The sequence below is a fragment of the Planococcus citri genome, chromosome 1 (assembly GCF_950023065.1).
Source record: "Planococcus citri chromosome 1, ihPlaCitr1.1, whole genome shotgun sequence".
NCBI classification, from domain to species: Eukaryota; Metazoa; Arthropoda; class Insecta; order Hemiptera; family Pseudococcidae; genus Planococcus; species Planococcus citri.
In genome coordinates this window covers 70,462,753-70,485,946 of record NC_088677.1, presented here as the reverse complement: position 1 = coordinate 70,485,946, position 23,194 = coordinate 70,462,753, and the positions used below count along the sequence as shown (strand labels likewise).

The following is a 23,194-nucleotide window of genomic DNA, read 5'->3' as shown; positions in this document are numbered from 1 at the left end:
TTTCGGCCTCTAATTACGCGTACCTAACAAAAGTTCCTACTTTTTTAATTGTCTAATTCTCACTGTTTGGCGAAAAGTTTTTTTTGTTTCAAGAATCGTCCAAATGTGTTGATTTTTTTTCATAAATCACTTGGAAGTTCTTTTTTGCCTATAATTCCCAAAAGGTCCGACTTTCTGCTAAAATTGAAGACGTCATAACAAAAAGGCGTATATATGACACATATGTCCTTTTTGAGACGAATCCATATTGTTATTCTTCAGACCTTCCTCTATCATATGAGACCACCCTCACTTCACAAAGTTGAAAAACCAGTGAGATATCGCCATTTTAAAACTGCGAAGTCGATTAAAAATCTACTTTTTCAGAGATAATGGGTTACTCATGGTCGATTTTGTGTTGTCGACCATTATTTACCTGGTTTAAATCCAAAAATTTGCTCAAAAACATTTTTAAATCAATAAAAAAAAAATTGGCCAAAAAACTTGTCTTTTTTGTTGTTTTTTTTTACTCAACATAGCGATCTTTTTTCAGAGATTATGGGTCACTCATGGTCGATTTTGTGGTATCAACCATTATTTACCTGGTTTAAATTCAAAAATTTGCTCAAAAACATTTTTAAATCAAAAAAAAAATTGGCCAATTTTTCGCTTCAAAAAGGACATATAATTCGAAATGTTTGAGCGCTTACCGCTAACACACAGTTTCCTCCAGACTGATGGTGCATAGCATTTCATATAGTTAGATAGTAGGAAAATAAGATAGAATCGTCATCATGTTCAAATATGCACATTTCTAAACTTCACAAGCACTCAAACTTTCAAACAGTTTTTTCTCAAAATACAACTTTCACACATATGTCCTTTTTGCTATGACGTCTTCAATTTCTAAAGTCTTACGTTTTGCAATTTTTTTTTTAAAGGCTGAAACTGCAAAAATTCTTATTTTGTTGCTAGAAATGGCCGAAAAGTCGCAAAATTAGTTCAATTTTTTGAAACCAATTTCTTCTCTGTATAACATGTTTTTTTGTGTGTTTTTTGGTCACTGTGTTGGTTAAAGTTTGGTTACTAAAGTTGTTTTTTTTGTTTTTGAAAAAATTGTGTGCGATCACTGCGTGTATTCATTATCGTATTTTACATATTAGAATTTATTCAACTGTACTTTTCGTTTTCGTTTTTTTTTTTTTTTTTTTTTTAAATTATGTTGCCATTATTGTAAGTAGAAGTACTCACATTATGTTTTGGTTCCTTCTCGTTTTATATGTACTAAAGATAAAAAATACATACACAGAAAAAAAACAAAGTTGAAAACTAACCACCCAGTCTTACAACGAATGAACGAAACACCCTCCAACTGAGGAAAAAAATGCACCCCATCCACCTACGAGCTGACAAAACAGATTTTGGTGCATTTTTGCATTCGCCTTCGATGCTAGAATAGGCAAACATAAGGTCACGATCAAGGTTACCGTCTTATCTTCATTCTTCAAGCTTTCAAGTTTCAAAAATAACTGAACATGATTCGCAATGTGTTACGCTCGTTATAGTACAGCTCATACTTGCTTTAAATTTTATTCATAGGTCACATGTATCTGGCGGCCACGGTGACCTTTTAATATAAATTATTATTGATTATAATTTCTAGTGCTCTGATATCCTGAAAATCAAGTTCCGATTATCCGAGCTTCTGCAGATTTCTGATATCAATTCGTATTCGCGCACTAAAGAAGCTAGCTGTACCGGCTTGTGATATAATCTTCCATTGAGTTCAGCTGTAATCGTTGTATTCTTCCAGTCGAAATGGCTGCTCCGAAAAAAGTCTGCATCGTTGGCTCTGGAAATTGGTAAGTTGAATTATTGTGTTTTATACCCCGATCGATACGTTGTGCTAAAAAACTCACTAATCAATGATATTTTGCAGGGGTTCTGCCATCGCTAAACTTGTCGGTTATAATGCTGCTCGATTTGATACATTCGATGATACGGTTACGATGTACGTTTATGAAGAGAATATCAACGGACGGAAATTGACTGAAATTATCAATACCGAACACGAAAATGTTAAATATTTACCCGGACATAAATTACCAGCCAATGTTGTAAGTATGATTTTCACTTCGATTAGTTCGATTCGAGTACTCGTGATTATTTTCTGTAATAGATGGTGTGAATTTCAGCTTGCTGTACCCGATTTGATAGAAGCTGCCAAAGATGCAGATATTCTGATATTCGTCGTTCCTCATCAATTCATCAAAGGGCAATGTGAAACTTTACGCGGTAAAATAAAATCTACTGCCGTAGGATTATCGTTGATCAAAGTAAATATATTTTGTGTACTAATTTCAAAATGTATTAGTACGATTACAACGTTGTAATATATTACACATCGTACAATATCAATTCAACAGGGTTTCGACAGAGCTGAAGGTGGTGGAATCGACTTAATTTCTCATATTATCAATAGAATACTGGGTATTGAAGTAAACGTTCTGATGGGAGCGAACTTAGCTCACGAAGTAGCTGAAGAAAAATTCTGTGAAACGACTATCGGTATGTTTAAAAAAATACCTCATTTTTATTCCAAAAAAGATCTTCAAATCATTCTAATTCGATGTATAATTGTAATTTTCAGGTTGTAAAGATAAAGTAATGGCTCCCATCTTGAAAGACTTGATTGAAACTGATAATTTCAAAGTTTCGGTCGTCAGCGATGTCGATACTGTTGAAGTTTGCGGTGCATTAAAAGTAATAATAACATCTACATTATTCATTATCATGATTTTAATTCAATGCAAATGTATCTGTTATTTATAATTTTTTCCCATAGAATATCGTAGCTTGCGGCGCAGGTTTTGCCGACGGAATGGGTCTTGGTGATAACACGAAATCAGCTATTATTCGTCTAGGTTTAATGGAGATGATCAAATTCGCCGAAACGTTCTATAATTCGAAACATCTTTCAACTTTTACCGAATCCTGCGGTGTGGCTGATTTAATCACTACGTGTTACGGAGGTCGTAACCGTAAAGTTTCCGAAGCTTTCGTGACATCTGGAAAAGTAAATAATATTTATAAACTTGACGATTCTTTTTTTTTAAATGTTGGGTGTTTTTAATACTTTGAATGTATATTGCAGTCGATAGAAGATTTAGAAAAAGAAATGCTCAACGGTCAAAAATTACAAGGACCGGTTACCGCCGAAGAAGTGAATTATATGCTCAGAAATAGAAACATGGAAAATGAGTGAGTGAAAAATTTCAGATCACGTTGATTTAAGGGTCTAGTGTCTCGGCAGTGAAAAAGTTACGGTCATTATGATTTGCTCATTAATAATTCGACTACTTATTTCTTCGTCTAAATTATGAATTTTTTTATTAACACGTTTTCAAAAATCTCGCTTTTTCGAATAAAATTGCGAAAAAGAATCTATTTTTTCTGCCAATACAATATGATTCTCAAGAAAAGATCAAAGTTTTGCTAACTGACAAAAATTGTCGCTTTATCAGAAAAATGGCTATTTTTGTTGAAAATTTCAAAAAGTTCTGTTTTTCTCTGTTTATTATCCAAAATTTTCTCTTTTTTGAACAAAATTACAAAAAAATATTTTTCCCCAGTAATTGTCATAAGAACATGATTTTTGCTGAAATTGCCCAAGTCGTTGCTTTTTGCCAAATATTGACAAAAACTCTAGATTTCTAGCAAAGTGGCTAAAAATTGTCCACTTTTTTCCAAAAATGCTAAAAATTCTCGATTCTTAAAGGTTTTCCTTATTTTAAAAAATTGTTCCTAAAACCAGCAAAGTCTTTCCTTTTCCGAAAATTGTCACAGTTTTGCTTTTTCAAAATTGTCCAAAATTCTCGCTTTTTTGGAAGAAACTGCGAGAATATATCAGTTTTTTGGCCCTTGTAATTACGTCACCGAAGATTCTCCTTTTTGCTTCAATTGTCATGTCATAGTCTTGTTTTTTGCCAAAAATTTACATAATTCTAACTTTTTCAAGAATTTTCAAAAATGTTTCCTTTTTGAAAAATTGCTAATGATTGTCGATTTTTTCAGAAAATTCTCATTGTCTATTCCAAATTATCCAAAATTCTCGCTTTTTTAAGCAAAATTGCAAGAAATTCCAATAATTGCCATTGCAAAAAAATCGCTGAAAAATTTCATCTTTGTTCTAAAAATTCCAAAAATATTTTTTTTTTTTGAAACGAATCTTTTTTTTCCAGAAATTTCCAAAAAGCCTTTCCTCTTACTAAAATTGTCAAAATTTTGCATTTTGCCAAAAATTGGAATTTTTGTCTGAAATTGCAGAAATTTTCACTTTGTTGCCAAAAATTGCCTGAAATTAGTTCAACTTTTTAATATTAAAAATCAGACTGTTCTTTGGTCATTTTTCTCTGCATTAAATTTTTTTTGTGGGTGGGGGCAATAAGATTTTATTCCAGATATCCATTGGATATTTTAACATCGGATATGAGCATGTCTGCGGTTGCCTTACTGATGAAATACCAAGAGCATACCCTTAATTTAATGAATTTATGTTAGGTATGTACGTTTATATGTCTACCATTTTTTGTGCAGATTTCCATTGTTTACGGCTGTTTATAAAATATGCACTGGTCAAATGCCGCCTCATACTTTAATCGACCAAATTAGGAATCATCCTGAACACAAGTATGATATTTTGTATTTTTATTCGTGAATGTGCTGCTTTATATTGGAAGATGGCTTTTGAATTACGAATTCTTCGGGTTTCTGTCTGCAAGTCGATGGTGTTGGAATGTTTTATTTTTGCCTGATTAATCATTCTCTGAGACCAATTATTTCAAATTGAATACTTAATTGATCATTAAGTTCTCTTTCTCTTCTATTTTACGCTACTAAGGTTGAATTGCTCGGTATTTGAATTGTTGGTGAGTTCGAAGGTGATGATTTCCTAATTTTATACATTTATAACCAACTTTGTGTGTATTTTTTTGCATGGAATATTCTTAGAAGAAAACTAACACTGGGGAATTTTTTTTCAGTTTTATCGTTTAATCGTAGACAAATTCTCTCGTCATTTGAGATAAAACGTAGGTACAAATTAAGTCTGCAGATAAGAAAATTCACTTACAACATGATCTCAATCGTGTTTTAAATTACTGTCTGGGTATATAACTTATTTTCAAGATGAAATTTAATACACGATTTCAATCGCATTTTTAAATTACTGTCGGAAAGATTTTAAAAAAGTATTAATTACTCGAGGTTATCATGTTTTATGGAATTTTTATCACGAGATTCTTCGTTTGTACATGCACGGTTTTTCTACGATTGACTGCTTTGAAATAAAAAATGCTGATGAAAGTGCATGGCAAATTTTCAGCATGAGGAAATTGAAGGAATTGTAAAATTTACAGATTGAGAATGCCTCCTTCCTATAATACTGCAAGAAATGCTCCAGCGATTAGTAGATTTAGTCGGTTAACAATATCACTTTTCACGTATTGGATGCGTCGATAAACTGTAATAAGTATTTACACATTTTTATTATCTTCGTAATGAAATGAAATGTTTGCTGAAAATTTCTTGTTTACGTTTAGAGTTTTCATCTTTGAGAACTTGAAACGTTGGACGCAATTTTTTGGGTCCCAAAAATGCGAGCCAACTTTGTCACTTTCTGACGGTTGGACTGCTGGCTAATAAGACTAATATAAAATTCTGATTTGAAATAACACCCAGATTTGCATAAAACTGTTATTGTAGGCAGATTTTCAACTGCAGGATTCGTTTTTCAAAAGTCATCTCTTTGATAGCTCTTTTTTAAGATTACATGTTTTCGATTTACTCACGGAAATTATTATTTTTAGAGTAAAACATTATGATTGAAAGGTTTACGGACTACAATGACAGTTTTAGTGAAAGTAAGTGTTGCATGATGCATGAAGTAATTTTATTAATTGTTTACCTGTAAAAGTATTTACTCTAATTTCATTTTCACAGATTATATAACAGAAAAATGCCATCAGATGAGATGGTAGGTTACCATTCTGTAAACCAGTGCCATCTTTAGTATCGCTTACTCTTCTTCATTAGTTATACCTGTTAAATTTTAAATTTAAGTACTGCAATCCAGGATTGTCATGTTATGTGTCATTTTAATTAAATAGTCGTTTTTGTACTAACTCGATATGAATGATTGATGTTTCTACATGTATCTGTGATAAAATGTGCATGATTGTTATTATAATTGTATGGGACTATATTTTTTAAATTATTTTCCAATTGAAATGTTACCATTGAGCCTGAGGTGTGTTTCGTTTGAATTCTTCGATATGATATGATTCACTTTAATTATTAAAAGATATACTGAAATTTTGGAATAGGTGCTCAGATATTTAAAAATCCCGTTTAACGGTGTAGTTATTTAATACTAGTACTTACTTGCGTTACCAAAAAATTTGTCCTTTTAAAAAAGTATTCCGATGTTGATTTAGTTTCATATAATTTATTCTTTAGTCTTCGTAATAATTTACTCAATCAGTATGCATATCTATTTTTGTGTAAATGGATCTCGTATAGTAATATGGTAGGCAAAAATTACGTTCAAGTGATAAACTTTGTTTTCCATTTTACTGCACCAATTCGTTTTTAAGGATATTTTATGAATACGAAGTGTGCTTTCAAGTTCATTCGTATGTACGTTGTATCGTTCCTATAATACATATATCGTCGCACGTTTCTATAAAAAATAGTGATTAACACTGATTATACTGTATGGATGTTCGCATATGTTTAAGAAATTAAATTGCACCTGTATTGAAATATTTGCATATGAATACAAATTTTCAATATTTTTTTTTGTAGATTTGTTTAGTGTGAAGACAGAAAAGAGAATGATTTTCCGAACTTCGTCACTCATGAAAAACCAAGTCGGCGGATTTTGATCAAATTCAGCTGAGACTTTCATTCGGAGTTGAAAGTTACCCACAGTAAATTTTCGCCCGGCAGGTGCCCTATAGGGGAAATTTGGGCCCTAAACTTTCCAAAGTAAAGTCTTGTTTTTGGCTAGTTTGTGAAAAACTTCTACTTTTTAAACAAAATTTCCAAAAACAATCTGTTTTCTGTTTGATTTAGCAAAATGACTAGTTGTGTTTTATCAAACTGTTTTTTGTTTTTTTTTTTTTTTGGTTCAAGTTTACAGAAAAACCCTTTATTACTTGATCAACATTCCCAGAAAGTTTGGGTTTTCGTCCCAAAAATTTGTTTTAGCTGTAAAAATTGCAAAATTGATGAGAAATCTTTTCAGTGAAGATTCCCAAGAGAAAAGAAAACCTCTTTTATTGAAATAATTGGCAAAAGTCGTGTTTTTTTAATGAAGGAAAGCTGAAGAGAAAAAACCTCTTGTTTGTCAAGTCAAAACTCAAAATTTCCTGAATCTTGCTTTTTTGTTGTCAAAAGATCTGGCTCCTTTTCAGTTTTCAGTTTTTAGTTTCAATTTTGCTTTTTTCAGTTTCTGTTTATTTTAGCTTCAAGTTTTAATTTTACTGATCTCACTCAGATTTTAGTTTCAGTTTTCCATCACTTGCCAGTTGCCAAGATGTATTTTTCTCATTGCACCTCATCCACCTACGAACTGACAAAATAAGTTCCAACATGAACCTTTACTTTACTGATAACACTGATAAGCTACATTTTCGCTATTTTCGCGAGTTAGGAATTTTCCGCATTCCGCTACAATCTAGCTTTTCTACGATGAAATGAACTACTATTTGACTTTGAATATCAGTATCACCTTTGATCTTTCAGTATCAATCCACCCGAGAAAGCTATGTTCCTACTTCTTGAAACCTCAGTAATGGTAAAATAATCTTTCGACGTTTGTCTACAATATCTAGCGTATGCGAGTTCTGTTCGTTGTGCTTCAATATGTTGATGGAAGGTGAAAAAACCTACTTAGGTTTAGATTTTAGCACTCAACAGGTAACACGATCAGTTTCTCATTTACAAATCGACATTTTCGATTTCACAACACAACGAATACTTTCTGATAATTTACTAATTTATTTGTTGATTACTCTGTCAGTTGAAAGGTATCATCGTTGGCGAAGATTTGAACGTTTTATTGGAAGAAAGCGTAGAGTTCGACAGCGTACTTCCCGAATTTCGTACTCATAAAGGAGTAATTCATTCAAAAGATGGCCGAACTATCACTACTCCCACGATTATGTGGGTTAAAGCGATGGATGTATTGCTAGATAAACTACAAGTCGCAGGCGCCGATTTTGGCAAAATAGCTGCAGTTTCGGGTAGCGCTCAGGTAAGATTTCGACCATCGAGCAATTCTAAAGCTCCATTGGTACTCGTAATATGTATCTAATTCCAATGTTCGAATGGTTTTCTCCAGCAACACGGTACAGTTTACTGGCAAAAAGGAAGCGAAAATGTTTTACGAAATCTCGACCCTACGAGCTTCCTCCATACTCAACTCGCATCTTCGTTCACCATTCCCGATTCGCCCGTATGGATGGATTCGAGCACGTCGACTTATTGCAGAAAACTAGAAGAAGCTGTCGGTGGTCCTGAAGTATGAGATGAAGTGGATTTAAAAATAAAAAATTATTTCATCGTATTCGCAATGCATATAGTAAATTGAACTTGTTCGTAGGAATTGGCTAAATTAACCGGAGCTGTCGCTTTCGAGAGATTTTCCGGGCCCCAAATTTCCAAAATTGCCGAAACCAAGAAGATAGCTTACGAAAATACAGAGGTAAATATTTGTATACAATTATACTATACGCAAGATCGTTACTTGAATGTATTTTGTATTGTTGCAGAGGATCTCGTTGATTAGCAGTTTCGGTTGTTCGTTGCTGTTAGGTAGATACGCTCCCATTGATTTGAGTGACGGATCCGGAATGAATTTATTGGATCTTCAAACCAAAGACTGGAATTCAACTTGCCTTACGGTACGTGTGTCGATATACCGAATCATTTCTAACGAAAAAATACGTTCGCTTTTCGAATTATTTCTAGTCCTATTTCTCCTTAATTGGTCTTAGGTAGGTTTTATTTTTGTTTGATGTTTTGTTTGTTTTTTTTTTCAATTTTCGAAGCCTTAAAATTTGTGCATTTTTCACTGACTCGTTTAATTTACCGTATGGTAAGTCCTGTTTGAGCCTCGCTTTGTTCCCCCCCCCCCTCACCACTACGTGTTCTTGCGAATGCATTATTTTGTCTTACTTCGTTAACAACTCAACTTCCATTTCAATTTGCGAAATCATTCGTATAAATTTTTTTGGGCAAAAAACTATACCTAATATATTTGAAGGTGCCCCTTTCAAAATAATATCGACGGTTACATAAAAATCTGAGATAATTCCTTCTCTATTGATAACTGAATTTTACAAAATAAGGTCGATTGACGTATCAGTTGTTACACATCTTTATGCAGACCTATTAATAGACGTGCAGTATCACTACTATTTTTTTCAATATTTATTACAATCGAGCGTATTTATGTATGAAATTGCGTATCAGTTTGTTTTTTTCACTGAGAATCTTACGTACAAATTACTTGGGTACGTAATGGAACGCATCACCATCAATTACGCGGAAAGGGAGATACATTATTATGCAGGGTGTCCGGGGAGTGGTGGTAAAAACTTCAGATTTGGATGTAACCGGGTACGAGAGTAAACAAAAACGTAAGATAAACAAGTTGCCTATTTTGAAAATTGAAGGGGCAAAATACATTTTCAAAATCCAAGAGCCAAAATCCAATTTTGACCATGGGGGTTGGTAGTACTTTTAAAAATGAACAAAATTACTTATTATGAATTTTTGCCTAACTTGCAAATTGAAGGGGCTACAAATGATTTTCAATTTAAAAAAATCGCGATGAAAAAAATAAATGCGGAAATGAATACTATGTCAAAAAATAAACGAACTTCGTTATATTTAAAGAGTTTTTGACGCTAGAAAATTGTAAATTTAATAACATTTTTAGCAAATTGAAAATTGTTGAGATTCAAAAACTTTTAAAATTTTAGAATAAGAAAAAAAATTATCATAACCAACATTTGTTTATTTTTAAAAGTAGTATTCAAAATCATTTGTAGCCCCTTCAATTTTGAAAAAAGGCCACATCTTCACATGACCTTTTTTTCTCGGTTAGTTGTACCGGGTTGTATCCAAATAAATCTGAAGTTTGTAACACCATTCCATTCCCCGGACACCCTGTATAGCTAATGTGTTTCTCTCAAAATCTACGTAGACTTACAAGGAAAGTATCTTAACCGGCACATAAATTTTGGAACCAAACAAAGAGGAATCCACAGAGGACCTCAAATTATCCCAAAAGCCAAAAGTTCAAAATGCTGAAAATTATTTAAAAATTTTTGAAAATTTAAATTTTGGGCCAGAAATGGGAAAAAATTATTTCCTAATTAAATTGGCCCAAAAAACTAAAATTTGTCTCATGTGTCGTATTTTCGACCTCTTTAGTCGATCAGTTGTGGCTAGGGCCAGGATTTTTTGAAAAAACAAAAATTTAGTACAATTTTTTAGAAAAAAAATTTTGTAGTTTTTTGGAAAAAATAATTTTTGGAATTTTAAAAAAAATACTTTTTGGAATTTTTTTAAAAAAACGACAATTTTTAGCTATTTTGCTATAAAAACGAGTATTTTTGGCAATTCTTGGTAAAAAGTAAGACTTCGACAATTTTTTTGAAAAAAGGACATCGAAAAAATGAGAATTCTTGACAATTTTCGGATGAACAGGATCCTTGATTTTCACCAAAAAATTAATTATTAAAGTGAACTAAAAAGAGTCATGTCTAAACAGATAAAAAAAAATTTAAACCACACAAAAAAAACTAAAAGGGTGATGTCTAAACAGATAAAAAAAATTTTAAACCACACAAAACCACTCAAATTCAAGAGTCACATTCCTGGAAAAACTTTTACCACCTAAGTAAATAGAAGAGATCCCTCAAAAAAAAACGCTCAAGAATTTTTTCTTCTTCACGATGTGTGAAAAAATACAATTTTTGGAAAATTGAAAAAAAATTTTTTGGTAGTAACCAAAACGTTGAAAAAGTAACTAAAAAGTGATGTACCTACTCTACATATACCTAGTTTCCTCTGTGTTCAGTTCAGAAATTTTTTCGCTAGTTTGAGGTACTTCTCTTATAAGGTATCCTTCTTTGAAATTTGTTTCATTTGCCAATTTGATTATTACAAATATTTGGGTATATGGGTTTTAATACGAAGTTATGCTGGTATGACGTCGCTTGCATGTTGGAATGTATACCTATTTTTATAGGCGTGTGCGCCAAATCTTGCCGATAAACTTGGTAAGCCTGTCCCTTGTGGTGCTGATCTCGGTGTTATAAATGAATATTTTGTGGAAAGATTCGCTTTTAATGCCAACTGTCGCGTCGCGTCGTTCACCGGTGATAATCCAGCCTCGTTGATTGGTAAGTACAAGTGCTATGCGAACAAGTCCGAGATGACCACAATTTGTTATCATCGCACCATCGCACCTCGCACGTTTACATAAAAAGACAAACTTCTATCTATCTGTTATCGAATTAGTTTATGAAAAATAATCGTATGTACATAGTAGATTCCATGAAATCCTTCTCAAAACTCTCTTTTCGCGCGATGAGTGAAATTCTAACTAGATAGATAGTCGTTTTGTTGTGGGCTTGTCTTAAATATTATTCGTGCATCTAGATGATAGTTACTTAATTATAAATTGTACAGGTGATCGATTAGTTACATTATAACCATTTAATAACCTAACCATGGTCCATTTTGTCTTCGGCAGGAATGCGACTGAAAGCTGGAGACGTTGCAATCAGCTTGGGAACCAGCGATACGGTATTTTTATGGTTGGATAAGCAGACTGTATTACCAGAATGTCACGTATCAGTGAATCCTTTGAAGAGTGACGCTTTTATGGGCTTACTATGGTAGGTAATATTTAAAGGTACCTCTACCTATCTACAACGTGGATTGGAGACGTTTGATTATTTTCAATACCTACTTGTATGGTACAATAATCGCTTTTGATGCGTGATATTGGTGCTTATTTGTTTTGTAATCAATCAATTATTTTATTCGCAGTTTTAAAAACGGTTCGCTAACCAGAGAACGTTTCCGTGATACATTTGCCAATCGATCGTGGGATGAATTCAATTCGATATTAGAGAGAACGCCGCGTGGTAATTTCGGCAACGTGGGTTAGTATTTTGCACCATACTTATCATACAAAATAATTGAACCGCGATAATAATTGTAACTGTAACTAATGTCTACAACTGCTGTTTTGTATTTGATTTGTTTAGGGTATTTTTTTGATGTGCAAGAAATACTGCCCTGGGCTCAAGGCGAATATCGATTTGATAAAGCCGACAATGTCATATCTAAATTCCCGTCGATTGAAATAGAACTCCGAGCTTTAATCGAAGGTCAATTTATTGCCAAAAGGTCTCATGCTGAAGATCTTGGGGTCGCTATAGGTAAGTCGCTGTGTGTGTAATTCTGTAATACAATAATTAGTCTGATGTTTCTTAGAACAAAAGAAAAACAGGCTTATACGCTCTGGATCATGTTTTTGGTGGCCTCTTAAGGTCACTGACCTACTTGTCTACCATCTCATGATCTTCTGTTTGCCTGTCTGGCCTCTCAAGGTCGTATGCTTATCTGTCTGGACTCTATTGGTCCGTCAGTATGACTTTCCAAGGGTGTCTGGCTTCTTAAGGGTCACTGACCCATCAGTATGGCTTCCCAAAGTCGTCAGTCTACCAGTCTAGATTTTTAAGGTCATTGACCCGTCTGCCTGCCTGGGCGACTTTTTTAGGTCATTGACCCGTCTGGCTTCTCATGTGCATATGTTTGGCTTCTTAAGGTCATTGACCTGTCTGTCTGACCTTCCAAAATCTTCTATATCATGTCTTGTTTCTGAAGGTCATTGACCCATCAATATTGCTTTCCAAGGTCGTCAGTCAACCTGTCTAGATTTTTAAGGTCATTGACCCATCTGCCTGTCTGGGAGGTCATTGACCTGTCTGTCTGACCTTTCAAAATCTTCTATGTTATGTCTAGTTTCTGAAGGTCATTGACCCATCTATATGGCTTTCTAAGGTTCTCAGTCTACCTGTCTAGATTTTTAAGGTCAATGACCCAGCTGTCTGGGTGACTTTTTCGGGTCATTGATCCGTCTGGCTTCTCATGTGCATATGTTTGACTTCTTAAGGTCATTGACCCATCTGCCTGTCCGGATGTCTTCTTCAGGTCATTGACCTGTCTGTCTGACCTTTCAAAGTCTTCTATATTCTGTCTGGCATCTGAAGGTCATTGACTCATCAGTATGGCTCTCCGAGGTCGTATGTCTACATATTTTGCTTCTTAAGTTCATTGACCCATCTGGCTGGCTGGATGGCTTTTTCGAGTCATTGACTTGTCTGGCTTCTCATGAGCATCTGCCAGATTTTTAAGGTCATTGACCTGTCTATCTGATCTTTCAAAATCAAAGTCTTCTATAGCTTCAAAGTCCAAAGGAGTCGCCAATGAAAACATCATGCCATAATTTTAGACGTCAAATTCCATTTTTCGATGTTTGGTGAATTTTTGTAAACCAAAAAGAGCCAAAAATGGTAGAAAATCAGAATTTCATCACATTTTTAAAGATTGAAATTTTACCAAATTTTACTCAATAAAGTTGAAAGCTGAAATTCACTGTGCATTCAAACTTCAACTTTTGGAAATTCCAGATTTTCAAATAACGGCATAAAATCTGTCTAAATCAACTTTAGCTCGGATGCTCGACTGAAATTTGGTATGCAGCCTATTTTTGATTCCGAATCGATTGAAAATAGTTTCAAATTGTTTTTGGCAATTTTAAACCTTTCAAAAAAATGTTGAATGAAAATTATAATTTTCAAAAAAAGTTGCACAATTACATACGTTGAAATTAAAAAGTGGTTGAAGAAAACGATCTACGGAAAAATCAACTTTTATTTTTTTTTGAATATTAGTACGTAGTATACCGGTTCCTAAATAAATTTAAATGTTTAACATCCTCGACATACTCATTGTTCCAGGTCCAAACAGTAAAATTTTAGCCACAGGAGGTGCCTCGAAGAATAAAGTTATACTACAAATTTTAAGCGATGTTTTCAATAGACCAGTTTACGTTTTGGTGAGATTTTTGCACATCCATTTCCAATCGCTTTGTTGTATGTACATACTTTGCGAAGTTTACCTAAAAATTATTGTTCATGTTCAATCATGTTAACAGGAAGGTGCGAATTCGTCGGTTTTGGGCGCTTCGTATTTAGCCAAATACGCTCTTCGAAACGATTCCGAAGAACCGGACCCGGTAGCGTATTTCGATCGTATCACGAGCAACGTTAACGCTGCCACGTTAGTGTGCACACCTTACGGCGATGCCGATCAGATTTATACGCCGATGGTGACTCGTTATAAGCGTTTTATTAGCGACGTTTTGAACAAAACGTGACCACTTGTCGCTGAAACGACATACACTCGCAAGTTGCATGTACTCAAACACAGTGCAACGCCTCACCTTTACTTCGAATTAACGGCTGTTGGTATAATTAATTAATTTCTCTGTGAACGTAATTCCTTTTTATTCACGAGCGACGGGTACCACCCGAACCTGTGCGTTCGTACTTGTATTTTATTCGTACTTAACTAATTTTTTAAAAATGTACTTATTTGTTTTCGTGTAACTCACGCAGGGTCTTCCTCGGGCTTAACTTTAAGTTTTACTTAAGCGTCGTTTAACGATCGTTGTTATTTTTTTTCTCTATTCCCTCCTCCTTACACAAGTCTCTCTCCCACATTGTCATAGTATATTGTATGTCTATGTACTTAAACACACTTTTACGTTTCTCCTCTTTCCCCCCTCTACCCTCTTTTGTTTTTAAAAAAATGCTACTTGTTGAGATCGTTTTTTTTACTGTTATTTTTTAAAATAAAGTTATGCTGAAAAGTAGAAATTGTATCTGTTTATTGAAATTTTGTGCAATGTACACGAATATTTGCCCAAATATTACTTACTTGCAATAACCCAAGTTCGATGAAATTAGTCCTAAGCAAAATTAGAGGTCGAAAAGTGTGAAAGAAAACTATGTTTTTTTTCTTACACTGAGAATAAGCTAAATTTTTGTATCATATCATTTTTAACATCAAGCAAAAAAAGGGACAAACATAATGTAGATACAAATACCAAATTTAAAATTGAGATCTTAAACGAATAAAAAATTTTAATTACATCGAAAAAATTCAAAAGAATAACACGTGATTTAATTAATACTTGTCACTTTGTCAGTTTTCAACCAGGTAATGATCCAACAAAGACGTACGTAGGTAGGTAGTCGAATACTCTCAATTTTTTCCATGAAAAAAGGTGACTTTGATAACCAAAAAAGCTTGTAAATGTGACTGAAATGTAAGCAAAAAAGTGATAAAACATCAAAATAGAAAAAAAAAAACATTTTAACGTAGACTTCGAGCAGTTCGAGCTTTTTTGATTTTAGGATTTATAACATTTTTTGGCCAAAAGCAGTAACTATGTACCTTTTGAGAATTATTTGCAAAGAAGTAATCAGCATACTTTTCAGGCATTTTTGCTGCGAAAAACTAATTGTAAGACATTTGGGCGATTATTGAAAGAAAAAAAATACTTTTTAGCCATTTTTCTAAAAAAAAAAGGTGAGAATTTTTGTAAAAAAGTAAGAATTATAAAAAATTTAGAAAAAAAACCTTTTTGTTATAAGTATAATAATAATATAGAGACCAAGAAACTATACCTATATTTTTGCAATTTCTGTCAAAAAAATGAGACTTGGACAATTTTTGGAAAAATGTGAGGCTTTTTGAAATATTCTCCAAAAATTTGCAGTTTGCTAAAAGGGGGAAATTTTTGAGAATTTTTGGGAAAATGCAAGATTTTTAGATTTTGACAATTCTAGCAAGAGAAAAATCAATTTGGGCATTTTTCGGCAAATAAGCTAGAGTTGTGGGCAATTGCTTAAAAAAAGGAGACTTTTTGGAATTTTTGAAAAAATGCGACATTTTTCAGAAATTTTGCTAGAATGGAAGTTTTTTTTTGTAAATATTTTTGCAATGAGCGCAAGATTTTGACAATTTCAGCAAAAAACAAGACTTCATGATTGGAAAAAATCGTTTTGCAATTTTGATCGAAAAAGCGATGGGATATTTTGGTATAATTTTTTGAGAATTTTTGGCAAAATGCAAAATCTTGACGATTTTAGCACAAGGAAAGCCTTTTTGGTAATTTTCAGTAAAAAAGCTAGAATTTTGGACAATTGTGTAAAAAGAAAGGAAGGCATTTTGAAATTTTTGGAAACGAGGTGAAATTTTTCAGAAATTTTGCTGGAACACGAGTTTTAAAAACTAAGGTCGGTAATTAGAGTTCAAAAAAAATTTATATATTCGCAGTTCATGTCAAAACAATGAAACATTTAAAAAGAATTTTTGGAAATAGATGAAACTTTATAGAATTCTAGCAAAAAAAAAACATTTGAGTAGGTAATTCTTTAAAAAAATACACTTGAGCAAATTTGCTAAAAAAAAATGAAATTTTTTGTAAGAAAGCAAGAGTGTGCAAGACTATCACAATTTAGAAAACATGTAGGACCTTTTGTTAGGTAATTAAGAGGCTAAAAATAAAATATGATACTTTTTGTTTGAAATTTCTGTCATGAAAGTGAGAGTGAGACTTTTTTGGAATTCGCTCATAAAAATTAACTAATACCGAACCATTTTTCTAAAAAACAAAAAAAAATTTGTCATTTTTAAAAAATCGAAATATTTTGATAATTTCAGTTTCAGCGAAAGGAAATGCTTTCTGAATATTTCCAGTAGGTATAAATAAAAGAATTCTAGACAACTTGGTTTTAAAAAAAACTTTAGACTTTTTTGGAAAAAAGTGAAATTTCTTAGCAACTTTTCTGAAAAGCGAAATTTTTTGTTAATTTTTTTCAAATTCAAACAACAAGCGTTTATGGAAATCATTGGCGAAAAATATTGTGTAAGCAATTTTGGTTTAAAAAAAAAGCAAGAATATTTAAGAATTTTTATTTTTTTGTGAAACCGAAAATCCAAGATTTTGACAATTTTAGCAAAAAGAAAAGCGTATAGCGTACTTATCTATTGAATATTCTCGGCAAAAAAAACTTGAATTTAGCCTTACGAAGTTAGGACTTACATTATTTTATTTTTTGATTTTTAGCAACTTTGACTTTGACAATTTGAGCAAGAACCCAAGAACAGAAACAAGACTTCATGGCAAATTGGCGATTGGCAATTATATTATCCAAAAAAGACACAAAGTTTCGTTGAAAAAGCGAGAATTTTTGGACAATTTTGAATAAAATGTGGGATTTTTTGGAATTTCCTGCTTAAAAAAAGACAATCCTTCACCATTTTTCAAAAAAAGCGACAATTTTTGTTAAAATTTTGAAGAAGTGAGAAATTTTTGCATTTTTATTGTGAACCTGAAAAAAGCGAAGCTTGGTTTGGACTTTGGATGCTTTACATTATTACATTAAATTTGGTCAGAAAAAAAATTTGAGAATTTTTTAATTTTCTACCGTGGAAAAGGACAACTTTTACTGTTTTACTAGCAAATAGAAAAACGAGACTTTCTGACTTTACAGTTTTTAGCTCTTGTTTTTACTTTTTACCGAAGTTTTTCTTGTATTTTTATTTTTTTGGCAAAAATCAAATCAAAATGCACCTCATCCACCTGCGAGCTTACAAAACAGACTCTAATTTCATGCTCCGCACGTCTCACCTTTTGAACTGTGCCTACATTTCGCATTCGATTTTTCCCGGTGGTGATCAGCGGAGAGAGAGGAAGAAATGAAGAAAAAAATAACCGCATCCGCATTTCGATAAAATAGATATGAAAAATTTCATGATAATCGTCGTGCAACAAACTCGTTGGCTATTAAATTAATTAATATGAATAGTCGCAGTCCGAACGGTTCGTACACGTTCGCTACTATTTCGGTACCGTCATCATTCGCGGCTCTCATATACGTATCGGTATCGAGATAGAAAAAACTGCTGTAATGATGTATCGCAGTTAGCTCGAAGCTCGATGGTCACTTGTTCAGTTCAGTTTATATGGCGGATTGTAGGTAGTCCTTCACTCGCGTGCGTTAGATTAAGATGTATCCAATTCGGTGTTTTCTTCTAATCATCGTATGTTCATCACTGAGCGTTAATGGTTTCGATCCAAATCGAGTGATATACGCTGTGAACGCCGGCGGCGATGTGCACTACGATAGTCTGGGTATCCGCTACGATAAAGATCCGCTGCACGGTAAAGTTGGCATTTCATCGGATTATGGTAAATCTCTAGCTATTCGTAGAGTTCCTGAAAAGGATTTCGAACTGTATCAAGTGGAAAGATACCATCATAATTCGTTCGGTTACGAGGTACCCATCAGCGAAGATGGAGATTATGTTCTCGTGTTGAAGTTCTGCGAAGTCTATTTCAATACTCGTAACTCCAAGGTATGTGCAACGATTAGTTTTTACATTCCCAATGACAAGAAGATGTAATATCAGAAGGGTGTTTTTTTCCCTCAGGTGTTCGATGTATCGTTAAACGGTATGCGAGTTATTGAGAATCTCGATATTTACGATAAAGTTGGCAAAGGTGTAGCTCACGATGAATACATCCAGTTCAGTATCAAAGACAACGCGTTCGTATACAATAATATGGAATCATTCATCAATAATGGCAGAATCAAAGTGGAATTTTTAAAGGTAAGTTAGCCGGATTTTATCTCCATCATAGTCTAATTAAATTTTCAAATTAATAACGTTTTTAATATCCGCAGGGACGTAAAGATAATCCGAAAGTCAACGCTGTTATCGTCTACAAGGGAACCATCGATGGTAAGCAATTTGTCAATTGTATGTTTTGTTATTGAAATACAAATTACGACACTGTAAACTCGCAAGTGTTGGCTGTTCGTGTTGATGAATTTGTAATGTGACATTGACATCCAGCAGTCGAGCAGGTGTTCGGTTACATTACATTGTCGGTCGAAATGTAAAGCTCGATGAAATACAAGTCGTCGTTCGCGTACCTAAATTCTAAATCGATTAAACGTTTATTTTTTGGCAACTGTTACAGATATACCGAAATTGCGTCCTTTGATGGAAGAAGAGAAACCTTACCATCTACGCGAACGACCTGAAAGAAAAACATTCCATCAACCGCGTATTACCCGAGAAGATCCTTACAATTACCAAGATCTGTTAACCACTTTTTGGCCAATACTAGTCTCGATTCTACCTGTAATTCCTATAATTTACTGCCTTTGTAAAATTTAACCCTCCATATGAGGTTTTTTTTTTACAGACTCGGTGACAAAACCTCTTCTTTTCGTGAGTAACGTCGATAATTACTTTTTAATGTTATTCTAGTCGTCTGACCTAAAAATGTACCCATAAAACTAGTCAGAATAATATTTTATCGATTATATTTCTATTCTTTAGAGATTAATCAGTCATTCTCTGGTCCCAGATTTTATTCTTCTGGATTGAAAATACTATCTTTTAAAACTCACGTTAGAGAAGTTGTTGCGTGTTCTTCGTCATCTCAATTACCCTATTTTTCTCGTAATAGTCTTTATGAAAAAATACCGCCGGTGTTTTCGTGTTTTTTTTCTCTGTTTGGGCGACTTATTCGTGCCTTATTATTTTTAAACGTTCGTTATATTCATATGTATTTTGTGTCTTTGTTATATGTATTTTTTTTGTTATTCGTGTATTGATATTAATACGATGACGACGGTGTCAACGAGTAATAAATTATCTATTCGTGACGAGTTGAATTTTATTATTTTTTTCAAAAGCTTTACATTTCGACTCGATGGTGTATTTTTCCGATAAAACTAGATAAAATGACGACCGAATCAAGTCGTATAATTTTAGTGATAAAAAAGTTGATTTTTCTGATAAAACGAGTTGATAATTATGATTAATATCCGTTTCCGTTTGGTGTACGTGTTTTTTTCAGATTTCCCAAAATTGGCTACGTTGAAAGCGGACGATAAAGAGAAAATTAAATTCGAGTATCCGGAGATAAAGTACACTAAAGCTAAAAAAGTAAGCGCTAGTTCGAAAACGCAGCCGGCTCGAGATCCATATGCCACCGAACAACCTACGATGATGTGGCCTATGTGTATGTTGATGTTCGCCATATTCAGCATATTTTATACGTTCTGCAGGATTTAAATTTTGAATTCGGTTTGCTTTGTACTCCCTGTCCCTGGAGGATGAAGGCCGAAGGGAGAGCGAAATCACCGGTTTAAAGTTAGAACCGGACTGAACTGAAAGTATCTAGTCATTAGGGAATTAGTATTGTACTGATATTCATCTTGGTCATTAATATTGTATCGTAATCGAGTCGTATCTCGTCACTGACTGTTTATAATCTGTACTACTTATTTTATCATCTTTTTATATAAAGTTTTTAAAGTTTTCGATTTTAATTACGATATTTTGATGGATATATAGAATAGAGTAAGAGTATTCGGCTCGATTTCTGCATTTTTAAACTTTCGAGGACGATGCTAAATTTCGAATATTACGAAGAATGGTGTATTATTATTAGCGTGATATTGAAATTTCTATTATACGAGTATTACAGCTAGCATGTTGAAATCATGGAAATATTTCAAATATGCGGTTCTATGACACGAAAAGACGAGTAATTCATTCGAACAATACATTGTTTTGAGATACCTTTCAGAATAGTTTTATGGTTGCAATTTTGCAAAATACAAAATAGTTCTCGTGAAAGAAAACTATCCATTAGAGGGATAATATTAGTCATATTATGTAGAAGATATCTACGAAATGAAATTCGTGATATACTGCATTGGCAGCCCTTTGATGGGATTCGATTATTCTAGATGCAAAAAATTTGAATTTCTGATATTTTTGAAAATTTTTGAGAAACCGCAAAAACTGTATTAAGTTGAAATCAATTTAAGGCACCACGATTTTAATTAGGTAGGTACACAAGTTTATTCGTTCGAATTTTATTTAATTACACCATTTAGACCTTTTCCGAGCTGAGGAAGCAACTTTTCAATTTTTTTTTTCAATTTTCACGCTCTTTCGGAAGCCTACCCTCTTGGCAAAAAAGAAAAAACACATTCTTTTATATTTCAAAATGCTGTTTTTGATTGGTCGAAAACGATTATTGAGCTTTTTGAGTGTCTAATACAACTTCATATAACTGCATTCTATAAAAATTTCAAAATTCCACGTTTCGATTGGTCGTATAGTCGACATTGACGATTGATTAAATGATTATAGTGTCCTTTTTTAGCTTTTGATACAACGTTTTCAATTTTCAATGATTACGCGTCCATCCTACTTTAGTTTTAAATTTAAAAATGTTCTGTTTTTATTGGTCTGAAATTATTATTGAGTGGTTTGAGGTTCTTATACAGCTTTTTGAACTCATTTCGTCAAAGTTTCAAAATGCCACGTCTTGATTGTTTGAATTAAACGAATTTTCAATGAACACAGGTCCATCTTATTGTTCCTACTTCAGCTCTAAATTTAAAAATTCTGTGTTCCGATTGATCGAAAATGATTATTGAGCTGTTTTAGGTTCTTCTATAACTTTTTTAGTTTTTGAACATGAACACATTTCGTCAATGTTTCAAAATGCCACGTCCTGAATCCTGATTGGTCGTACTTGATTGATTATTGAGCTTTTTGAATTTTTAGTGTCTGATTACTAATACAATACAACTTTATAGTCGCATTTTATCAATATATTAAAATGCCACTAGTCGGGGAACCCGCTTAAGGATCTATTGCACCCCCCTCGATCCTCTGGGGCAACTTTTTTCTTAAAAGGGGAGAGTCCTAACTCACCTAAGGAACATTTCTAGCCCTTGTCTTCAAAAAAAAAAGTGGCCCTACAAAATGGCGGCCATTTTGATTGACAGGTCAGCCGAATTCGCAGATTTTGCGTTCCAACATAGAACTTGCACAAAATTTTTCAAACCGTACAAAGGTAGATCGAAAGATCAAGCAAAAATTCATCACCTGTCGAAATTTCAAGTGCTAAAGTGCGTTTTTCGATTTTTGGTGAATTTTTGAAAATCAATTAATTTAGGCCAAAAAGGAAATTGAGCTTAAGAAAGTTGAAATTTGGGATATACCCTATTTTTGACATGTCAAATCGATTGAAAACTGTTTCAAACCGTTTTGAGCAGTTCTGGAGCCTCCAGCAGATTTTTAGAACTCGAAATTCCGACAAAATGTCATCAAATGGAGATGGAGAGCTGAAATTTACTCTACACTCCAATTTTAACACCCTCTGAAGACGACTTCAGGTGGGTGTAAGTCATTTTAGAGCCTCCAGCGATTTTTTGAAAATTACTGGAGCCCCCAGCAGATTTTTTAAACTTGAAATTTCCCCAAAATTTCATCAAACAGAGATGTAAAGTCGAAATTCATTCTGCAAACTAATATCGACTGCTGGTGGATTTCAAGTCGTTTTGGAGCTTCCAGCGACTTTTTGAAAGGTCGTATGGCGTTTTTTGTAAAATTGAAATTTCCAAAAAGTAGCTGGAAGCTTCAAAACCATTTGAAACCACCATGTAGTCGACTTCATATCGCATTGAAATTAGTTTGCGAAGTAAACTTCAGCTTGCCAACTCCATTTGGTAAAATGTTGCGGGAATTTCAAGTTTCAAAAATCTACTAGAGGCTCCAGTAATTTTCAAAAAGTCGCTGGAGGCTTCAAAATGACTTGAACCCACCTGAAGTCGTCTTCAGAGGGTGTTAAATTGGAGTGTTCAGTGTAGAGTAAATTTCAGCTTTCCATCTTCATTAGCTGAAATTTTGTAAAAATTTAAAGTTTAAAAAATCTGCTGGAAGCTCCAGTAATTTTCAAAAAATTTCTGGAGGATCCAAAACGACTTGAAATCCCCCTGCAGTACTTCGTAACGTATTGAAATTAGTTTACAGAGTAAATTTCGGTTATCCAACTCCATTTGATAAAATTTTGTGGAAATTTCGAGTTTCAAAAATCTGCTGGAGGCTCCAGAACTGCTCAAAACGGATTGAAACAGTTTCCAATCGATTTGACATGTCGAAAATAGGGTATATT

The 23,194-nt window shown here is 33.4% G+C and overlaps 3 protein-coding genes across 7 annotated transcripts; all 3 read left to right on the top strand.

Annotated features, from left to right (window-relative positions):
- The first annotated feature begins 1,469 nt into the window (after positions 1-1,469).
- Positions 1,470-6,833, top strand: LOC135841810 (glycerol-3-phosphate dehydrogenase [NAD(+)], cytoplasmic-like). 4 transcript variants are annotated; one of them, XM_065359044.1, is made up of 10 exons: positions 1,470-1,841; positions 1,919-2,096; positions 2,175-2,315; positions 2,406-2,547; positions 2,630-2,742; positions 2,825-3,055; positions 3,134-3,240; positions 4,576-4,668; positions 5,397-5,502; positions 5,980-6,833. In XM_065359044.1, the coding sequence occupies exons 1-9, from the start codon at positions 1,798-1,800 to the stop codon at positions 5,497-5,499; spliced, it is 1,152 nt and encodes a 383-aa protein (XP_065215116.1). In that variant the 5' UTR covers positions 1,470-1,797; the 3' UTR covers positions 5,500-5,502; positions 5,980-6,833. The 4 variants fall into 4 exon arrangements, with proteins under 4 accessions (XP_065215116.1, XP_065215189.1, XP_065215263.1 ...); XM_065359191.1 differs by lacking the exon at positions 5,397-5,502 and adding an exon at positions 5,847-5,900 and having other exon boundaries at positions 1,473-1,841; XM_065359117.1 differs by lacking the exon at positions 5,397-5,502 and having other exon boundaries at positions 1,471-1,841.
- Positions 6,834-7,605: 772 nt separating this feature from the next.
- LOC135841737 (xylulose kinase) lies at positions 7,606-15,008 on the top strand. Its single transcript, XM_065358921.1, has 11 exons — positions 7,606-7,959; positions 8,063-8,296; positions 8,384-8,563; positions 8,645-8,746; positions 8,814-8,945; positions 11,303-11,456; positions 11,810-11,954; positions 12,109-12,224; positions 12,330-12,503; positions 14,088-14,185; positions 14,285-15,008. Exons 1-11 carry the CDS (start codon positions 7,906-7,908, stop codon positions 14,504-14,506), a joined length of 1,611 nt encoding a protein of 536 aa, XP_065214993.1. The 5' UTR covers positions 7,606-7,905; the 3' UTR covers positions 14,507-15,008.
- Positions 15,009-17,892: 2,884 nt separating this feature from the next.
- LOC135841629 (malectin) lies at positions 17,893-20,549 on the top strand. Of its 2 annotated transcripts, none has more exons than XM_065358719.1 (4): positions 17,893-18,558; positions 18,634-18,813; positions 18,888-18,945; positions 20,075-20,549. In XM_065358719.1, exons 1-4 carry the CDS (start codon positions 18,211-18,213, stop codon positions 20,290-20,292), a joined length of 804 nt encoding a protein of 267 aa, XP_065214791.1. In that variant the 5' UTR covers positions 17,893-18,210; the 3' UTR covers positions 20,293-20,549. The 2 variants fall into 2 exon arrangements, with proteins under 2 accessions (XP_065214791.1, XP_065214872.1); XM_065358800.1 differs by lacking the exon at positions 20,075-20,549 and adding an exon at positions 19,187-19,880 and having other exon boundaries at positions 17,899-18,558.
- Positions 20,550-23,194: the final 2,645 nt, after the last annotated feature.

What these genes read in the sequence shown, in the direction of transcription:
- LOC135841810 (XM_065359044.1), top strand. Translation starts at nt 1,798, where the DNA reads ATGGCTGCTCCGAAAAAAGTCTGCATCGTTGGCTCTGGAAATTG. An exon ending in TAGGATTATCGTTGATCAAA is followed by an intron (nt 2,316 to 2,405) that starts GTAAATATATTT and finishes TCAATTCAACAG; the next exon opens with GGTTTCGACAGAGCTGAAGG. An exon ending in CTTTCGTGACATCTGGAAAA is followed by an intron (nt 3,056 to 3,133) that starts GTAAATAATATT and finishes TGTATATTGCAG; the next exon opens with TCGATAGAAGATTTAGAAAA.
- LOC135841737 (XM_065358921.1), top strand. Translation starts at nt 7,906, where the DNA reads ATGTTGATGGAAGGTGAAAAAACCTACTTAGGTTTAGATTTTAGCACT. An exon ending in TAGCTTACGAAAATACAGAG is followed by an intron (nt 8,747 to 8,813) that starts GTAAATATTTGT and finishes GTATTGTTGCAG; the next exon opens with AGGATCTCGTTGATTAGCAG. An exon ending in ATAGACCAGTTTACGTTTTG is followed by an intron (nt 14,186 to 14,284) that starts GTGAGATTTTTG and finishes TCATGTTAACAG; the next exon opens with GAAGGTGCGAATTCGTCGGT.
- LOC135841629 (XM_065358719.1), top strand. Translation starts at nt 18,211, where the DNA reads ATGTATCCAATTCGGTGTTTTCTTCTAATCATCGTATGTTCATCACTG. An exon ending in TCAATACTCGTAACTCCAAG is followed by an intron (nt 18,559 to 18,633) that starts GTATGTGCAACG and finishes TTTTTCCCTCAG; the next exon opens with GTGTTCGATGTATCGTTAAA. An exon ending in CTACAAGGGAACCATCGATG is followed by an intron (nt 18,946 to 20,074) that starts GTAAGCAATTTG and finishes TGTTTTTTTCAG; the next exon opens with ATTTCCCAAAATTGGCTACG.